This window comes from Boleophthalmus pectinirostris, unplaced genomic scaffold, assembly GCF_026225935.1.
Source record: "Boleophthalmus pectinirostris isolate CB_2022bp ecotype Guang Dong unplaced genomic scaffold, ASM2622593v1 HiC_scaffold_13, whole genome shotgun sequence".
NCBI lineage: Eukaryota > Metazoa > Chordata > Actinopteri > Gobiiformes > Gobiidae > Boleophthalmus > Boleophthalmus pectinirostris.
In genome coordinates, this window is record NW_026571036.1 from 11,831,317 (window position 1) to 11,849,355 (window position 18,039).

At 38.8% G+C, this 18,039-nt stretch overlaps 1 protein-coding gene across 1 annotated transcript in view; it reads right to left on the reverse strand.

The window, feature by feature from the left end:
• Positions 1 to 18,039, reverse strand: part of LOC110156398 (laminin, alpha 2) — a 332,216-nt gene that overhangs the window by 158,902 nt on the left and 155,275 nt on the right. The window contains 3 exon segments of the mRNA XM_055149659.1: positions 8,769 to 8,855; positions 12,796 to 12,923; positions 17,229 to 17,342. Coding sequence (XP_055005634.1) covers positions 8,769 to 8,855; positions 12,796 to 12,923; positions 17,229 to 17,342 — 329 coding nt within the window.

Here is an 18,039-nt window from a genome sequence, read left to right on the forward strand (position 1 = left end):
TTACGTCAACACACCGAGCGCTCGCTCCTAAACGACTGCTTATGGACTGGAAATTGAAAAGCGCACTCTCTTAGCGGCGAGTGGAGAGTCTATTAGCATGGGAGTAACTGATTTGGTTAAAGCCTATAATACAGACAAATTGCCACATTACAATTAATTAGGCCTAACAACAACAAAAGCGGCGCGGATAATGAATTCAAATGGCAGGTAGAGTGCAGCAGGTATCAATTAGAATAGCATAGCGGAGGCATGATTAGCTCTTTAATACGGCCGTCACCAGAACAGTAAGAGGAGATTGTTTTATGTTATGACGCCCACGTGGATCAGGACAGCGGGGGAAGGTAAGCAGTGTTTTAATATTTACTGTTTGTAAATACTCAGAACAACAACACAAATATTACATCATTTACCCAAGTTTGCTACACAGTCACTTAGAAAAGATGCACAATACTGAACAAATACTTCAATATCTAAACTCAACTAAGAGAGTTTAGTTAGCAGCCTATGTCGAAGATTAAAGGAATCTAAAAAGTGATTACAGTCGTCCCTCACTATATCGCGGTTCACCTTTCGCGGCCTCGCTGTTTCGCGTGTTCCTCCCTGAGGGAATAATTTAATCTTTGGTTCGTTACATAACATAAGGACGACAGCAGCTGTTTTAAGTTTTAAGAAGGATGGAAAAAGGGTTGTAACTAGTGATGGGCAAATGAGACGGAGCTCCGGAGCACGTCTCGTTCTTTCTGAAACAAATTGCTCCGAAGCACTGCCTTGGAGCTCGTCTCGCAGCAGCCGCTCTCGTGACCACAGTGTCGAAGTGTCGGTCCCTCCCCCGACTGCTTCACTCTGCGTGTCAATCGCTTCAGTGTATCGAAGCGTTTCATTGGCTCAGCGAATGTTCCGTTCTGCGATTGGTTCAGAGTGCTTCAGAGTGTTCACTTCTGTGGTTTGACAAGCGCTAAACTGCTACAATATAAAAGATGCATCAATATTTCTTAAAAATGTTGGGTAGTGAGGAGTATTGTGTGATGTTAGTGGTGATTTTGGCGACTTTTGGCATTTGTTTCATTTTCGATGGCATCTACAAGTGGAAAAAAGCGATCCATGGTTTGGGATCACTTTGATCTAATTCCACCTAACAAGGTCACCTACTTTCTTATTTACAGCTGCTATTTATGTTTCTCTTTACACATTATTTTAAATCATCATTATTGGTGTTGTTGTTAGGTACGGTGTCGCTCTGCACACAAGTATTGTCTTACACTAACAATACTTCATCGATGCTGAGACACATGCGCGCCAATGGTTAAATTTATCCACTAGAGGTCAGTGTTTCTCCGCGGCCTCAGACACGTCGAACAATTTGAGACAATATTGCGACTCAGGTGTCAATGCTTCACGAGGCTCCATTCGCCCACCACTAGTTGTAACTGTCCTGTGTGAGAAAAGTGTGTACAGTGTGGTGAGGGGTTTTACAGCCTTTAAACAGATATAATAATTGTTAAAAAATAAAGCTGACTACTTGCGGATTTCACCTATTGCTGGTTATTTTTAGAACGTAACTCTTGTGATAAACGAGGGACCACTGTATTTATTATTAGTTACAGTATAATTACAGCATATCATATCATATCATAACAGTCTTACTTCTGCTTGAGGAAAGTAGAAATCTAGGGCTCGGTGACATGATCGATTTCAGTTTTAGATCCAGTTATAAATTGTTTTATGAAAAAAAAAGAAAAAATCTATAATAATACAGAGGAATATTAGTCTGGTCCCACGCCCTCTGTCATACTTTTGTTTTTTTCAGTGACACGTGTTCTTTCACCTCAAATTAACAAATTTTAGTGCTTTACTCATTGATTCCAAAGAAATGCACAATATTTTTCAGTCCCGTGTTACTGAACTAGCTGCAGACCTCTTGATTAAAATGACAAAAATAAAAATCTAATTCAATTCATTGCATATAACATGCTCACTTTCAATCAAATTTTCTGTTCCACAAGTCATACCAGACAACTTCATTTAACTTTGTTTTGAGTACTATTAATATCACATCCAGTCCCTCAGATACTGCACCCTGACATGCCAACCATCTTACTAAATGCTCTGGTTTTCCCTCTCTGTCGTGTCAAGTGCTGGTTATTAAAAGCCTGAACTCAGACAGGGTGGACAGTGTGGCGAGGCATCTGGAGTATGCAGGACAATCATTATAGGCCCACACAAGTCCTCCAGCTCCAGCTCTGCTCAAGCAGCCACTGGAAAATGATCAAAATATCGTTGACTATCAAACCAAAGATCCTGTTTCAAAGAATCACCAGCAAAGGATCATGGTCTGTGTAGTTCCCGCAACATTTCTTGACAATTAAATTTTATTTCAATGGAAGAGCTTACCATTAGATGTACTGTATTGTGTGTAGGGCTGAGTTTCATTCAGAGGTCGCCAATACAATACAAACCTCAATATTTAGGCCAAGATACGATACATATCTCAATACAGTGAGCTTTCGATTCAATATGATTTGATACAATATACTTCAAATCGAATCGATAAGGTTCAATAAAAATGAATGGCTCAATCATGGCTGTGATACTTGGGCTACGTTCAGACTGCAGGGCTTAAGGCTCAGTTCTGATTAGTTTTGTGAAATCCAATGTTTTTGCGAGGTCGTTCACATTTCCAATTAAATGTGACTTGTATGTGATCTCCAGTGTGAACAGTAAATGGCCCGAAAGTGTCCCACATGTGCACTGGAGGACACGATGACGTCAACCGCAGCGAGCGTGCTCTGTGTTTACGGAAGTTGTCCAAACATGGACGCAGCATTGAGCACCTGGCGATTTTAAAGTTTCTCTTGTACCAGAGCCAGAACATGAACAACTTACTTGTTTTAAGGAGGAGATTGAAAAGGAGAAGGACGAGGTTTTTGGCCGTGGTGTTTTGTGGGACAGCGGCAGCAACGTCCATAGAAAGGAACATGTGGATGCGGAGACGTAGCCAAGAGTGGTGAGTGGTGATGTGCTTTGCTTCAGTGACACGGAGTTCATTAACAATTTTCACCTACTTCAGTGCAGAATAGTGACGTTTGTGGCTTGTTGATAATGTGTAGGTCGGACGAATGCACTTTGGCCGTTCAGACTGAAGTCGTATGTCAAAAGATTGGATATGTATCAGTTTCAGGACCACATATCGACGTGGCCTGGGTCGCATTTAAAAAAATCGGGTCTGTGTGGTGTCATTAAAAGATCAGATACAGGTCACATAGGGGCCAAAAAATCGGATTTGGGTCACTTCAGGCTGCAGTCTGAACATAGCCTAAAAGTCTTGGTCAAACAACTTCTTTTGCAAAGTGAATATGAAACACACCCATTTTACTCATCAAAACAGTGAAAATGTCAAATGTGTTGCATAAACACGTTTCCTTCCACTAAACAGGCAACAAAACTGTAGCGCTGTTACAAAATAATTGAGTAAAATATGCCAAAAAATACTCTTGAAGATATATCGATACAGCAGCCCACGATATCGACACTGTAACATCACATTAAACGATATAATATAGAGATATTTTAATATTTTTGCACACCCATAATTGTATGAGGCTTAACTTAACTTTACTTAAGGTAAACTTAACTTATAACTGTAGGTTAACCAGTGCAATCATTTTCGCTTTGGACTCAAACAAGAGAGTGTCAAAAGTAAAATCGGAATATATAAAAACTTTACTATGTTGGCGAATATAGCATTTTCATAAAAGATAACACTTTAAATATGTTACTGTATGTCAGCAGGTTAACACCCCGAAGAACTAAAACACCACATCTTTAAACTAAAATTTCATCAAACTGAAACCATCGTATTTTTCAGCAACAGACAGACACAAAAATCGACAATCCAACCAATATGTGTAAAATACCTCTCAAAGATGTAAGAGAGATTTGTGGTGGCAAATTAGAATGAGAATAACCTATAACCTATAATCTAATAAAATACTTTTCTAACAAACTGGAGTATATCAAGACCGTGAACTACAAATTGATGCCACCATCCGCTAAAAAATCTGCTAAAAATGATTTACGCCACAGCTAAAAAATACTGAGTTACATATTTTCACTTTGATTAACACTTACATTGAGTAGTATAAAACAAGTTTTTCTTCTTAATGGAAACACTAGCGCTCAAAGACAGGGCTTGTTTATGCGTCTATTGTTGTGTAAACTATGCACAGTGCACTCTAAGGCTAAACACTTCATAATTCATGTTACACAATAGGTTTAAAACATCAACAAGAATTATTATGTTTGAATGGCAACTAATAAAACTACTAGAAATAGGAAAGAGCGTATATAATGAAGTGAAGAACTAAGAAAACTGCCTTGTATTAGGAGCAGAAAATGCTTTGGAAAATTATGCTCAAAAGTACCATGAAAAACAGGCATTCTGACAGTGAACGGGGTCACCTCTCCACAGATCTGGCTTGTAAATTGGTCTGGTGTAGTGGGGATTTTTTAAGTGGGGGTACGCAATTCGTCATTGTCCCTCCTAAATTAATTTCGAGTACAAACATTAAGGCGCCAGCCCAGTAAAAATCTGTAATATTTGATGTTTTTTTACTCAAAATGATGCAGAATCGTGTTAATAACATTAACACCATTCATCAACTACAGAACATAAATCATAGACCACAACATATGAACCAGGACTAAACCAGGACCAAACTGGGACTAAACCAGGACTAAAACAGAACTGAACCAGGACTAAACCAGGACTAAACCGGGACTAAACCGGGACTAAACCAGGACTAAACCTGGACTAAACCAGGACTAAACCTGGACCAAACCAAGACTAAACCAGGACTAAACCGGGACTAAACCAGGACTAAAACAGAACTGAACCAGGACTAAACCAGAACTAAACCGGGACTAAACCAGGACTAAATCTGGACTAAACCAGGTCTAAACCAGGACTAAACCAGAATTGAACTATGACTAAAACAGGACTAAACCAGGAGTGAACCAGGACTAAACAAGGACTAAACCAGGCACTAAACCTGGACCAAACCAGGACTAAACCAGGACCAAACCGGGACTGAACCAGGACTAAACTGGGACTAAACCAGGTTTAAATCAGGACTAAAATAGAATTGAACTACGACTAAAACAGGACTAAATCAGGACTGAACCAGGACTAAACAAGGACTAAACCAGGACTAAACCGGGACTAAACCAGGACCAAACCAGGATTGAACCAGTACTGAACCAGGACTGAACCAGGTCTGAATCAGGACTAATCTTGGACTTTAGAGTGAGAGACAGAACCCTGAGCCCGTGGAGCAGGGTGTCTGCAAGTGCTTATCCCTGTGGGTCACGGAGCTCTGCACCGGTTCTTTCTACAGTCACCTGACTGTTTACGCAGGCGCACCTCTGGGCCCATCCCGACACTCAGTCCTGGTTCAGTCCTGGTCCCTCATGTCTCAGGTCTCTATAGGACAGTACTACAGATATCATAAGCCTGTGCAGGTTGTTTTCACCGTTGCCAGTAGTTTGACATTTAAGATGTAGCTATTTTATATTTGTTAATTTTTTATATCTCATGTCGGGAGAAATGGGTGGACGGCGTACCCCCACATACCACACCCACTACACCCCTGGTCTGTTGGCATCGGCTGCTTGTGTACATGGAGATAGATACGTTTAAAGCCATACTGTGGAAAATTCCAGGCCAAGCAATAGCATCTCCAAGGAAACAAGTGGGTGAGGTATCTTTGAAAAGCCAAGCAACGCACCTTAAAATTGTTGCTGCCTTTTGGAGAATTTTGAAATAGAGATTTAAGAATACCTGCGGTCAACCGTTTGCTTAATCACAATAACACAAAACAAAATGCAACTCTGAATCGTTTAAGCCTGAGTTTAGGATTCAGTTTTTTTTGGCGAGCCTGGGTGGCCACTATATTTATTTGGTCTGTCTGCAGTGTGACAGGGAAGTTTTAACAAGCCTAGTCTCTGCATAGACCACTCATTATAGATGGGAAAAGAGCGTCTCTGCTAATGGGAACAAAAGTGTCACTTCCTTAATAAATACACAATGGACAGACAGCCGGACCCACTGACAGTCAGGGACAATAAACAACCATTTTACATAGTCTGAAAAGAGGCTAAAAATAACCCAAAAAGTGGCAAAGCTGTGACTGGAAATACAAAGGCGAGCTTTCTATTGTGACTACTACTTAAACTCTATTCTTCAGGTATTAACTCAATTTACTTTATGTACGCCATTCTACCTTCATTAGCCTACTGAATATAAATGTAATTAAGAAATGGAATGGAAAATAAGCAGAAAAATACAATTATGAGCACTGAGTTAGGGAAAATGTAGCAGTCTGTAGCTAACATTGTTTTTATTTACAGATTTTTTCATAGCTGTGACAACAAAAACACACACACAGCGGGAGAAAAATGTGAACTTAGTACAAAAATGTTCAAAATTTGTCACGATATTGAAATTTCAAACTCAATTTCTATACCAAGGAATAAACTTGATTGTGATTTTCAACATTAAACCATAGTACTTTCTTTTATATTACCCTGTGGACTTATTATTCTTATACTTATTATTATTTGTGTAACCCGTCAGTCGTCCAGGTAGGTTCCATAGTTGGTCCAAGTGCATGGAGTAAGAAAGCTTTCAGAAATATCTGTGTGCATACGATAGAAATTCGTGCATATTTGGCTGTAGTTGAGCATAAAATAAATATTTGTAAACTCCTGAATGAGTCCAGTCGTAGATAAAAACTATTGTGTGTATTTTATCCATAAGAATAACAAGTTGAAAATTTACGACATCAAGAATTACAATCACGAAATGAAATTTAGGATTACGCTTTATTCAGTGCGAATATGAATTCACAGACGCGACTCTGCTGTCAAAAATACATCATCACTTTACAGGCCTGATTTACTGAGCAGAAGAAACATCGATCAAGATGAGACTTTTGCGGACTGAACCAGGACTGAACCAGAACTAAACCAGGACTGAACCAGGACTGAACCAGGACTGAACCAGAACTAAACCAGGACTGAACCAGAACTGAACCAGAACTAAACCAGGACTGAACCAGGACTGAACCAGGACTGAACCAGAACTAAACCAGGACTGAACCAGAACTAAACCAGGACTGAACCAGGACTGAACCAGAACTAAACCAGGACTGAACCAGAACTGAACCAGAACTAAACCAGGACTGAACCAGAACTAAACCAGGACTGAACCAGACTGAACCAGGACTGAACCAGAACTAAACCAGGACTGAACCAGAACTAAACCAGGACTGAACCAGGACTGAACCAGAACTGAACCAGGACTGAACCAGGACTGAACCAGAACTAAACCAGGACTGAACCAGGACTGAACCAGAACTAAACCAGGACTGAACCAGAACTGAACTAGGACTGAACCAGGACTGAACCAGGGATAAACCAGGACTGAACCAGAACTGAACTAGGACTGAACCAGGACTGAACCAGAACTAAACCAGGACTAAACCAGAACTAAACCAGGACTGAACCAGGCCTGAACTAGATCTAAACAAGGACTGGACCAGAACTAAACCAGGACTGAACCAGAACTAAACCAGGACTGAACCAGAACTAAACCAGGGCTGAACCAGAACTGAACCAGAATTAAACCAGGACTGAACCAGGACTGAACCAGAACTGAACCAGGACTGAACCAGGACTGAACCAGAACTGAACTAGGACTGAACCAGGACTGAACCAGAACTAAACCAGGACTGAACCAGAACTGAACTAGGACTGAACCAGGACTGAACCAGAACTGAACTAGGACTGAACCAGGACTGAACCAGAACTAAACCAGGACTAAACCAGAACTAAACCAGGACTGAACCAGGACTGAACTAGATCTAAACAAGGACTGGACCAGAACTGAACCAGGACTGAACCAGAACTAAACCAGGACTGAACCAGGACTGAACCAGAACTAAACCAGGTCTAAACCAGACTGTTGGGAGGGGCTCGGAGGTGCGCTCATGTAGACCGTCAGGTGACCATGGGTGAAAGGACCTGCACAGAGCTCCACGCCCCATGGATCTAAGAGCAGCAGTCGACCGATCACATAAAGCACGAGGTTCTGAGCTTTACGCATTCTCCCTCTCTCTCAAATCCACTGTTAGTCTTGGTTTAGGCCTGGTTTAGACCTGGTTTAGACTGGGTTTACTCCTCCTGGTTCAGTCCTGGGATCAGACCTGGGACCAGTCTTGGGATCAGTCCTAGTTCCGTCCTGGGATCAGTCCTGGTTTAGTCCTGCTTTAGTCTTGGTTCAGTCCGTATGCGGCGCAAAAGTCCAGCATCTCGATCGATGTTTCTTCTGCTCAATAAATAATGCCTGTGAAGTGATGACATATTTTTGACCGTAGAGTTAATTATAATTTTTCATTTCGTGATTGTAATTCTTGATGTCGTAACTTCACAGTTCGTATTCTGATGGATATAATACACACAACACAATTTATGTACAACTGGACTCATTCGAGAGTTTACGAACATTAATTTTATGCTCAACTACAACCAAATATACACGGATTTGAATTTAATATTTTTGAAAGCTTTCTTACTCCATACATGCGCCTATACTAGTCTGTGTGCTCTTTCTGAACTACAGTATATTCTTAACCCCAGAAATAACCCATGCTTGTCATAAGAGGTGATATTTAATTTCATTTGTATTTTTAATTAGAATTTTTGTTGCTTACCTGTTACATCTGGGCCCGCTGTATCCAGGTGGGCACTGGTCACACATCATCTCTCCCTCCGATCCCATGTGGCACGTCGGACTGAAGCTTTTTACATTCCCACGGTGATGGCGGATGGGTTGGTTTGATTGCAGAAAGGGAGCATTTCGGTAGCGTTGTCCAAGCGTTAGAAAAGGCAGGAAGAGAAAAACACAGAGGAGAGGACGTAGGCGAGTTAGAGCCATGATTCCCCCTCCGAAACAATCAAAACAAAAGCATCTATGCTGCTGTGGCCCCTGAATATGCCCTTGCCCCCTGGAAACTGTGTGTGAAATGAACTAAAAGTGTGCAACAGTCTAACTAGCCCACCCACTTCCATAAACTATAGATAGCTCTGCTGGCTCAGGTTCCTGCAGGCCTTCACTGGGGAGCAAGAGGATCAGGATAATGGAGCTCAGACAGTGTTAAGTCAGAGTGTATGCTAAGAAAAACAACAAAAATATCAAAAAGTGATGCCATTCAATTAAAATCCAGAGTTAAATAAGGTACTTTAAAGATACAGTATGTAATATGTAGTATGAATATAGAAACTTGAAAATTATAGCCAGATAACATGCTTTTCTTTTGCTCTATTTCTTTGCTAAAAGTTGCTTTGGCTTTAAGAAGATTTATAGATTTTTATTGTAAGTCCTCCTGGTAATTTTTTTTAATATGTGAGTTTTTATCGCACAAAAATATACTATAATTATTTCATTTCAAGTGTAGTTAGGTGTAATTCTCTTCTCTCTACTTTAATGTCTCTCTTTTTCAAATTTTATGATGATTATTTACGTTTTTATTGGTTTGTATTGTGATTTTAATGTATTTTTTATTCTGTAAACCACTTTGAATTACTTACAGTTTCAATAGTTGACCCTTTATGTCATATTATAAGGCCTAATTTTCAAACTATGTATTTGAGAAACCTAAAATGTTACTTTGGTAAAAAAAAAAAAAAAAATGACTTGTTTTTTTCTGTATGTGTTCCTATTCCCATTAGCCTACAGTATAATCCTGTGTTTGTAGTTTACAGTAATAATCCGTGTCTGTGTCCCAGACTGGGGTGGTATGTTCAAAGTGCTGTTATTCTGGGCAGTTGCTGGACTCTTTGGTGCTATTCTTACTGCCCGGGGTCAGGGGAATAGGCCTGTCTTTAGACCGCACTGTTCAGGTCTGACGTGTCAAATGAATTCTCAGCTGTTTCTGTCTGTGCTTCATAGGGTACGACTAGACTGGGGCATTTGTGCAGCTAACTACCAACTCTCACTAACCCATATTCAGAAACTTCAGTATTTACGTTTATGTATTTTTATTTTATGCTGCCATTATTTTGAAAGGCACTAAAAGAGCTGAGCATTTTAAAGTATAATTGGAACTGGATGTGAAGACTGGATGTGAAGCAAAAATATATTGCTTTTATGCACTCATCCACCAACCTACAACTCGGTGGTTTGAATTCACAGACCTAGTACTGTTGTGTCCTTGGGCAAGACACTCCTGGTGGTCTGGAGGGCAGATGGTGCACATTGGCAGCCTCACTTCCGTCAGTCTACCCCAGGGCAGCTGTGGCTACAATAGTGTTGTAAATGACTACTGTATTTTTCGGGCTATAAGGCGCACTGGATTATAAGGCACAATATCAATAACGTTGAATTATCTCGTCTACTTTCATACATAAATTGCACCAGATTATAAGGCGCATCAAGCGAAATTAACGAACGACACTTGAGACTGATCCCTTAGCCCAGGCGTCCATGATCCATTGGCAGATCATGGCGCAATTCGCCCGGCGTTGCTTCTCTGTCTTGATGAATGTATATTATGAATGTGAATGTGGGTGGATAATTTAAGTTTGTTTTTTATTTCCTATGAGGAGGACTCAAATATACATTGAGTAATAAATAGTTTAATGCAGTTTTGTGCACATTTGTTAACATTTTACAGAAACAAAACTTAAACTCACATGGCTAACTTGCATAAACTATAAACGCTGAAAAAACTGCTCGCTCCTTGTGCACTGACTAGCCGTAATGCTCTAACAATCCATCAAGCGGTGCGGCTTCGTAGTTTACGTTGTATCTTAAGTCGTACTAAAACATTTTCATAGACTTTTGAGCGCCGTGTATCACATAAAATCGGTTCGAGGTCAGTAAGCACAACCAGAATTAATACATAAGGCGTGATTTTTGAGAAAATTTTAGGATTTTATGTGCACCTTACAGTCCCAAAAATACAGTAGGTGACACTCAGCCAGGGCAGTAGACATGGGGGGACAAAGGGGTCTATTGTCCTGAGCCCCTGGATTTATGGGGCCCAGAATTGGACTCTTCCTATTAATTTATATTAGATGGGGTCTCCTGTGAAGCTTCTTGCCCGGGCCCCCCAAATTTCTGTCAACGGGCCTACACTCAGTATATAGGAAAGTACTAAGAAATTCATTAGCCAAGGTTAAATGAGAGTTTGTGAGCATAATTTTTTAGCTAATGTAATATTGTTTTTTTTATATTTCTAACAAAAGGAAGACAGAAATATTCACATTAGTCAATTTTTCTTTCACAATTGCTAAAAATAATCACATCATTTTCTATTTGTACTGCTGTGTATTGTCTGAAGCCTGACGAGCCTGAGAGCGCTGTGCCGTTGTACCTGATAACGTGATTGAAATGAGCGCGCTGTGAAAATGGCCTGTGTTAAGCACTCCTGCCCATTTTGTGAACAGTCGTGACATTTTTAACACGCCTTTGTCTCCGCTGTGTTGGTTTCTTCCTGTTGTGATGATATTTCGGGCTATTTGTGCTCACGCAGCTCAACCTTAAGAGATGTAGGAATAAGGAAATTGCTGCTTGTATCGAGCAAGTTAAAGGAAGGTTGATTTATAATCCAGTTTAGAGAATAATTCAAATTTAAAGACACTTTTTTATAAAACGTGCAGTAATAAAGTATTACAGTGATTCAAGGGCCTAGGGATTGGCCAGTATTCTTAGTTCAAAGGACAAATCTGATGCTGTGAAGAGAATCTGAGAATGACACATGGGCAAACAGAGAACGGACAAGCAGCATAAAAATATTGGTATCAAATGTCGCATTTAACATCAGTATTGACCATCACTGATACTGGAACCAGTATATGGCCCATCACTAATATTTTACTACTTTTCTCTTAAAATGTCCTGATTAAATCCTGATAAAATACAACCAATATTGCAATTTCTGAAGAATTAAGAATGCTGATTAAATCAACTGATTAGACTAAATACAAATTTGCCCTAATTATATTTGGCCTGTGGGGCAATTTCTGAAGAATTAGACTAGACATGTCAAACTCAGGCCCGGGGGACAAATTTGGCCCGTGAGATAATTATATTTGGCCTGTGAGATGATATCAAATATTTATCAGAGCTGGCCCACTAACGGATAGACTATAGAGACATTATTTATTTAATATTTTGTTATTATTTTATATTCAGTGTTTAAGCAATACTATTATTAAACATTAATTTTAATAAGAAAAGGTTTAACATTAAATTTCTTGAAGAGAAAACATGCAATAAATATTCAAAATAAATATTTTGTTCGGCCCACAACTTCCACACAAGTCCCAGTTTTGAAGTTTTTCGCCCACAGTGATTTTGAATTTGACAGCCCTGAATTAGACAAACTTTTCAATATATAATTAATTTATATGAATTGGAACAGAGAGACATGAGCTAATGTGGCTATCTTAAATAATGTTTACACTGAAACAAATCACCGTATCACCGTATCAGCGTAGTGGAAACGATCTGCGTCCAGACTCTTCGTTTCTGTGCCCGCAAGCCTTCCCTATCCACACAGCTTTGCGAATATTTGTTTTACAGAAGTGAAACTTAAAACTGCATGGCTAATTTGCATAAACTAAGGCTCAAAAAACAGCTGCTTAGCCTCTTTACAAAATATAAACATTACACAAAAAACTTCGAGGTTGAAGCCTGTCATGATGCTACTGTGTGTTTTGTGGAGTATGACTCACTTGTTACTAGGCAGATTAAGCGGGCAGGCGCAGGGCTGGCAGTCGGCGGGTGTGCCCTGGGTGGCAACACCGTAGTATCCAGGTAAACAGGTGTCACAGAACGGGCCGATGGTGTTGTCCACGCAATTCTACGAAAAATATACAGATGTTTACTTTGACATAGTGGGATTGGATGAAACAATAATAGTGCCAATAATTCTTTTAAAATATTACTATTTAACCTCCTGAGACCCGGGCCATTCATTTGTGTCCTTTATAGTGGACACTGAGTTAACCAGTTTATCTTTTAAGTGTTTTGAGATAGACTCTTAATGGGGGGACTTGGTTCCTCTGCCTAAATAGGGCTGGAGGATTATAGGGTACAATCATGTCCAGGATAAAAAATGAGTAAGTAAGTTAGTTAGTTTGTGGCTGCACTATGATAACAAAAAATAAGAAGAAATTAAAAAGGAGTCTAAAAACTGACTGTAGAAGCTTGTCAGAGATGCTGGTCATCAACAACTTCACATGGATTTAACACCAAAATATCCCCGGTGTCCATTACAGATAAAACACAAAAATAAAATGAACAAAAGGTGTTCATTTACCCCCAAAAAGAAAATCACAAAAAATATATATTGCAATATACTTTCTTTTTCGGGTCCAAGGAGTTAAGGGAGAAATATTTTTTCTATCACTTGCCTATCACCAGTTTATTTCAGGACAGATAAGTAAGTATAATGCAATACTGTGGAACATTTCAGGAAAATATCTTCATGAAAACAAACAGGTGGTCGACCCTCCACCTGAAAAGTTACATAGTGCTATATAAACTATGTTCAAAATGTATTAACACAGAAAAGCCAACCGTTCCATTTTAATAGTTTATTATTTATTAACGCTGCAAGATGAATCCAATCAACATCCCAATATGAATGGACGCAATTAGCAAAACTCAAAGGCTGCAATTTCTGAAGTACCGTAATTTCCTTCACAACAAAAAAGATATCCTGTGTTATTCTACTACCCCTGTGGTTCTGAAATGTGATTCTTGTATTAGTTTGTCAGTTCAAACTTTAGTCTTTTTGTCTGTTCTTTTAGACAAGTTTAAAATGTGAACTTTGAACAGAATCCTATTATTATTATAACATGCAACACAAATCTAATGGCAATCATGATGCAGAAAAATCACAATTAGATACTTAAGTACCTTTAACACAGACGTACGCCTACATTAAAAGGTGTACTTATTCAAAAGTAGTTTTTCTTCTAGTGAAAAGGCTCCGTCTACTCAGAACACTTATGTATTCTAATGGGATGCCTCTTTTCTTCTGTCAGAAGTTAAAGCTTAATGGCCGTGGGGTTACTCAAATATAATTAGTGCTCATTACCTTATTAACATAATGCACCGGCACAACACAACACATGACGTTTGTCGATACATTCATTTATAAGAACCAAATAAAGGTGTCACATTTAATTACCATCAAGCAGACAGAGCGGGGCGAACAATGCAGAGGAGGTCAAAGTTAATTATATGGTTCAGGAGAAAATATAAGGAGCGTTACTATGGAAACCGGATACATAAGAACGATTGGCTAAAACTCAGTGGAGAAATACAGTTTTAGCAATAAATATATACATTTTTAATTTTGTAAAAAGTAAACTATTTTGTAAGGTTGTACATCTAGAAGAACATTGGAAGTTCAACAAGCTTCAAAAACAACAAAAAAGTAGGCTCCATTTACTGACGGCATAAAGACACAGGGTAAGAGAAACACTGGCTGTGTTTACATGCACACAGAGATCTGATCATTATTACCTGATGCCAGATTTACACTGACTGCAGATGCAGTGAGTTTCAGGACTTACGCAGGTCCTGCAGGACTTAGAAAGTCCTTCAAATGAATGCACTCTGTGGAAAGAATCTGCAATTTTGACCAGACACTGTTGGTCTGAAGTGGTTTTCAGGTCATTAGACGTGTTATATCACATGATCACACGTGAAAACGGGTTACTTGCAGATTACGCTCAAGGCTCTATCAGACTTTTACAATGACATGTAAAAAGCAAAATCATTGGATTTCGAACTGACCTCTGATTAGCCACATCAGTCATTTATGTAATATTACCTTAAAGAATTCAGATTATAATCTGATTTTGGTGTGCATGTGAAATATACCACTTACATCTGGAAACTTACCAACAATTCTGTCTAATTATTGGGTTATTTCATTATTTAACACATCTGTTTTTTTCTGGCCATATAACTAAAAACATGAATAAAAACCAATCCAGTGTTTGTAAACAAAATGTAAAAATATTCGCAACAGCCATTTGTCCAGAGATCTACAAATGCCAAAATGTATGTTTTTTTTTTTTTATTCCTGGTATAGGACGTGAATGTCAGTACAAGGCTGTGTGGGCAGATTTCCAGATTCCAATAAATCATTAATAACCTATCCGTATTCCTTATTTAAACATTTGGATTGACACATGTTTGTGAAGGTGAAAAGATGTACAGTTTTCACCTCAAATCCACCTGTATCCACACACTAACCTGACTCCTTACTATAGGACTCTCCCGTTGTAAGTGAACTGTACAACCCTAGAGGAGAGAATACTTGAGCAGGTGCCTGTCTACTGTCACTGTGGAGGCGTAGTAGGATAAGGCGGTAGTCTGACTAGGCTTGTGTGTGTATGTGTCCCAGGACCCTGCTGTCTCATCTATAATACAACATAACAGTGTAATACAAGCCCGGGTGTGAGTGTTTGGTCCAATGCTAAGTGACAGCTTGAGCCCGAGGCAGGGAGAAAGTGTGGTGCTCTGTGAGAAGGTGAAAGGGCGGCTACATGTGGGTCGAACTATGGCCACAAGGGGGAGGTTACTTCAGTGATTCTATTCTGACAATATTTTTTTGTAAGATTTATGTGGATACTACTATACATTTACTCAGCTTCATGTCCTCGAGTAACTTTTTCTTAAAAAATTGTACTTGTAGTTTTCAGACAACATACTCTTCCCACTGTAAGTTAATCTACAAGTGACAAAATCTTGACAATATATAATCTGAGCATTTCTTGCATTGCTCCTTCAGATATTTAGTTTTTCTCATCTTTGTCCTTCAAATTATATTCAAATTACACATTATAAACCAAATGTAAACACCATTACTCTTTCTTAAGTAGTAGTTTCTCCAAATACACGTGTATCTTTACGCTTACCAGAAAATTCCGGCAACAATGTTCTCTAATGTTTTCACAAATGTATCATGATAGTTTCAAGTATTTAAGTATTTTTATGGGGGAGTCAAAATAAGTAACAAAATAATACTAAAATGATAGACTTTGTGTGTGTATTTTGTTTCTAATATGTTCCCAACTTCGTAAATCTTTGGAGTGATAGTGCTGTCTTTTATCGTAATAAATTCAATGCCTTTATTCACTAGTCGGAAAACAGGAAACATCTGTTGCCGAAGATGTCAGCTTGGTTCATTCATAAAAGTACTGTGCGTTCTCTTTGTAACTTCACAACTTCATTTTCCAGTGAGGCAAAACATTTTCAAACTGTATCTTTTTACAAACAGACTGTTGTTGAGTGATTATACTGTTACATGGTCCAATTTCTTCTTCTCTGTTTAAGATATTCAGACTGGCTTTTAATATACAGTGATGCAGTGACACTATGAAATTTGGTTTACTTCATTGTTTAATGTTTTTCTTGTTTTAATATTATGTTGCAGAGGTGGGGACATGCAAGTCGTGACTTGGACTCGAGGCAGACTTGAGTCACTAGTTTTAGTTGAGTTGAGACTTGACTTGATAAAATGGACTAAGACTTGGGCCTCGACTTGGACTTGAAGGTCAGTGACTTGGGACTTGATTCGGACTTGAGGCCTGTGACTTCAAAAGACTTGAGAAGCACTTTTAAATCTGAATTCTTTCTATTCCGACTGTAATGATTCACTCTAAGATCTTGTCAGGACATTTAAAAAGGAAAAAAATGCATTTCTGCTACTCTTATATACTCTATAAATACTCATACATAAATATACTATGGCTTTGTAAGTACAATTTATTTTAAAAGTCATATAAATTGACATGCAATGACTTGAAGCTCAAAGCAGAAGACTTTGACTTAACTTGGACTTATGGGCCAGTGACTCGAGACTGGACTTGGACTTGCCTGTATTTGACTTGCAACTTGACTCGGACTTTAGGTCAAAGACTTGAGACTTACTTGAGACTCGCAAAACAATGACTTGGTCCCACCTCCGTTATGTTGGTTTTAATATGAAGCACTTTGGTCGGCTTTAGTGTAGTAAAAGGATCTAGAAAGTTTGACTGATTGATTGAAGATTCTTTTTGACAATAGTGAGCCTGTTAGTTTTACCATGTGATTTATTATAGATTATGCATGCATGTATGTATGTATTTATTGTCCTTGTACTTACCAGGCAGTGTCCAGTATAGGGATCACACTCAGAGCTGTGTCCGTGGCACTGACACGCTTCACAAAATCCGTGGTAGAGGACGCCGTTCAGCCTGCGGTACCCACTGGCACACGACTGAAACACGGGAACACACAGGAATAGTATCAGCATCAGCTCAAGTGCGACTAAAATGCATATGCACTGCAGATCTACCGCTGAGCCACAAGGTGCAAGTATGAATATGCATCGCTAATAGAAAGTAAAACAAATTTTCGTAGGTGTAAATTCAATGTGGAAATTTTAGGAGGCACATAAAGCACAATGGAATATTTTAACCAGGCAATTAATACTTCAAACATATGGAGTATCTAACATGTGAGCACTTTTCCCTATATGATAAAAATGATAAAAATGTGTGTAACGACATTATTTCATCCATATTTTTCAGCTATTGAATTGCACTTTAAATACAACATAGTATTACTTACCTATTAAGCAAAGAAAACGTACAGTTTCATCTCAAACGTAGGGTTGTCAAAAATCAATACCCACATATTACTTCATACTAAAACTACATTCAGAACTTGTTATTAATCTGAGCCGGCATTCGATACAGCCTTGAATTTTCACAGTAGCAGGACCACGTGGTGAAGATGATCAAGAATCCGCTTTGAATCCATGTTGAAAATTACATAAAATAGTATGCAATTATGGTTTTGGAATTGTATCGAAGTCTGGTTTGACATTTTGATATAAAATTAGATTGGACCAGTCTAAATCTACATTAATGAGCAAATCCAAATATTTTCAGTGAATATTTGGTGTTGAGAGA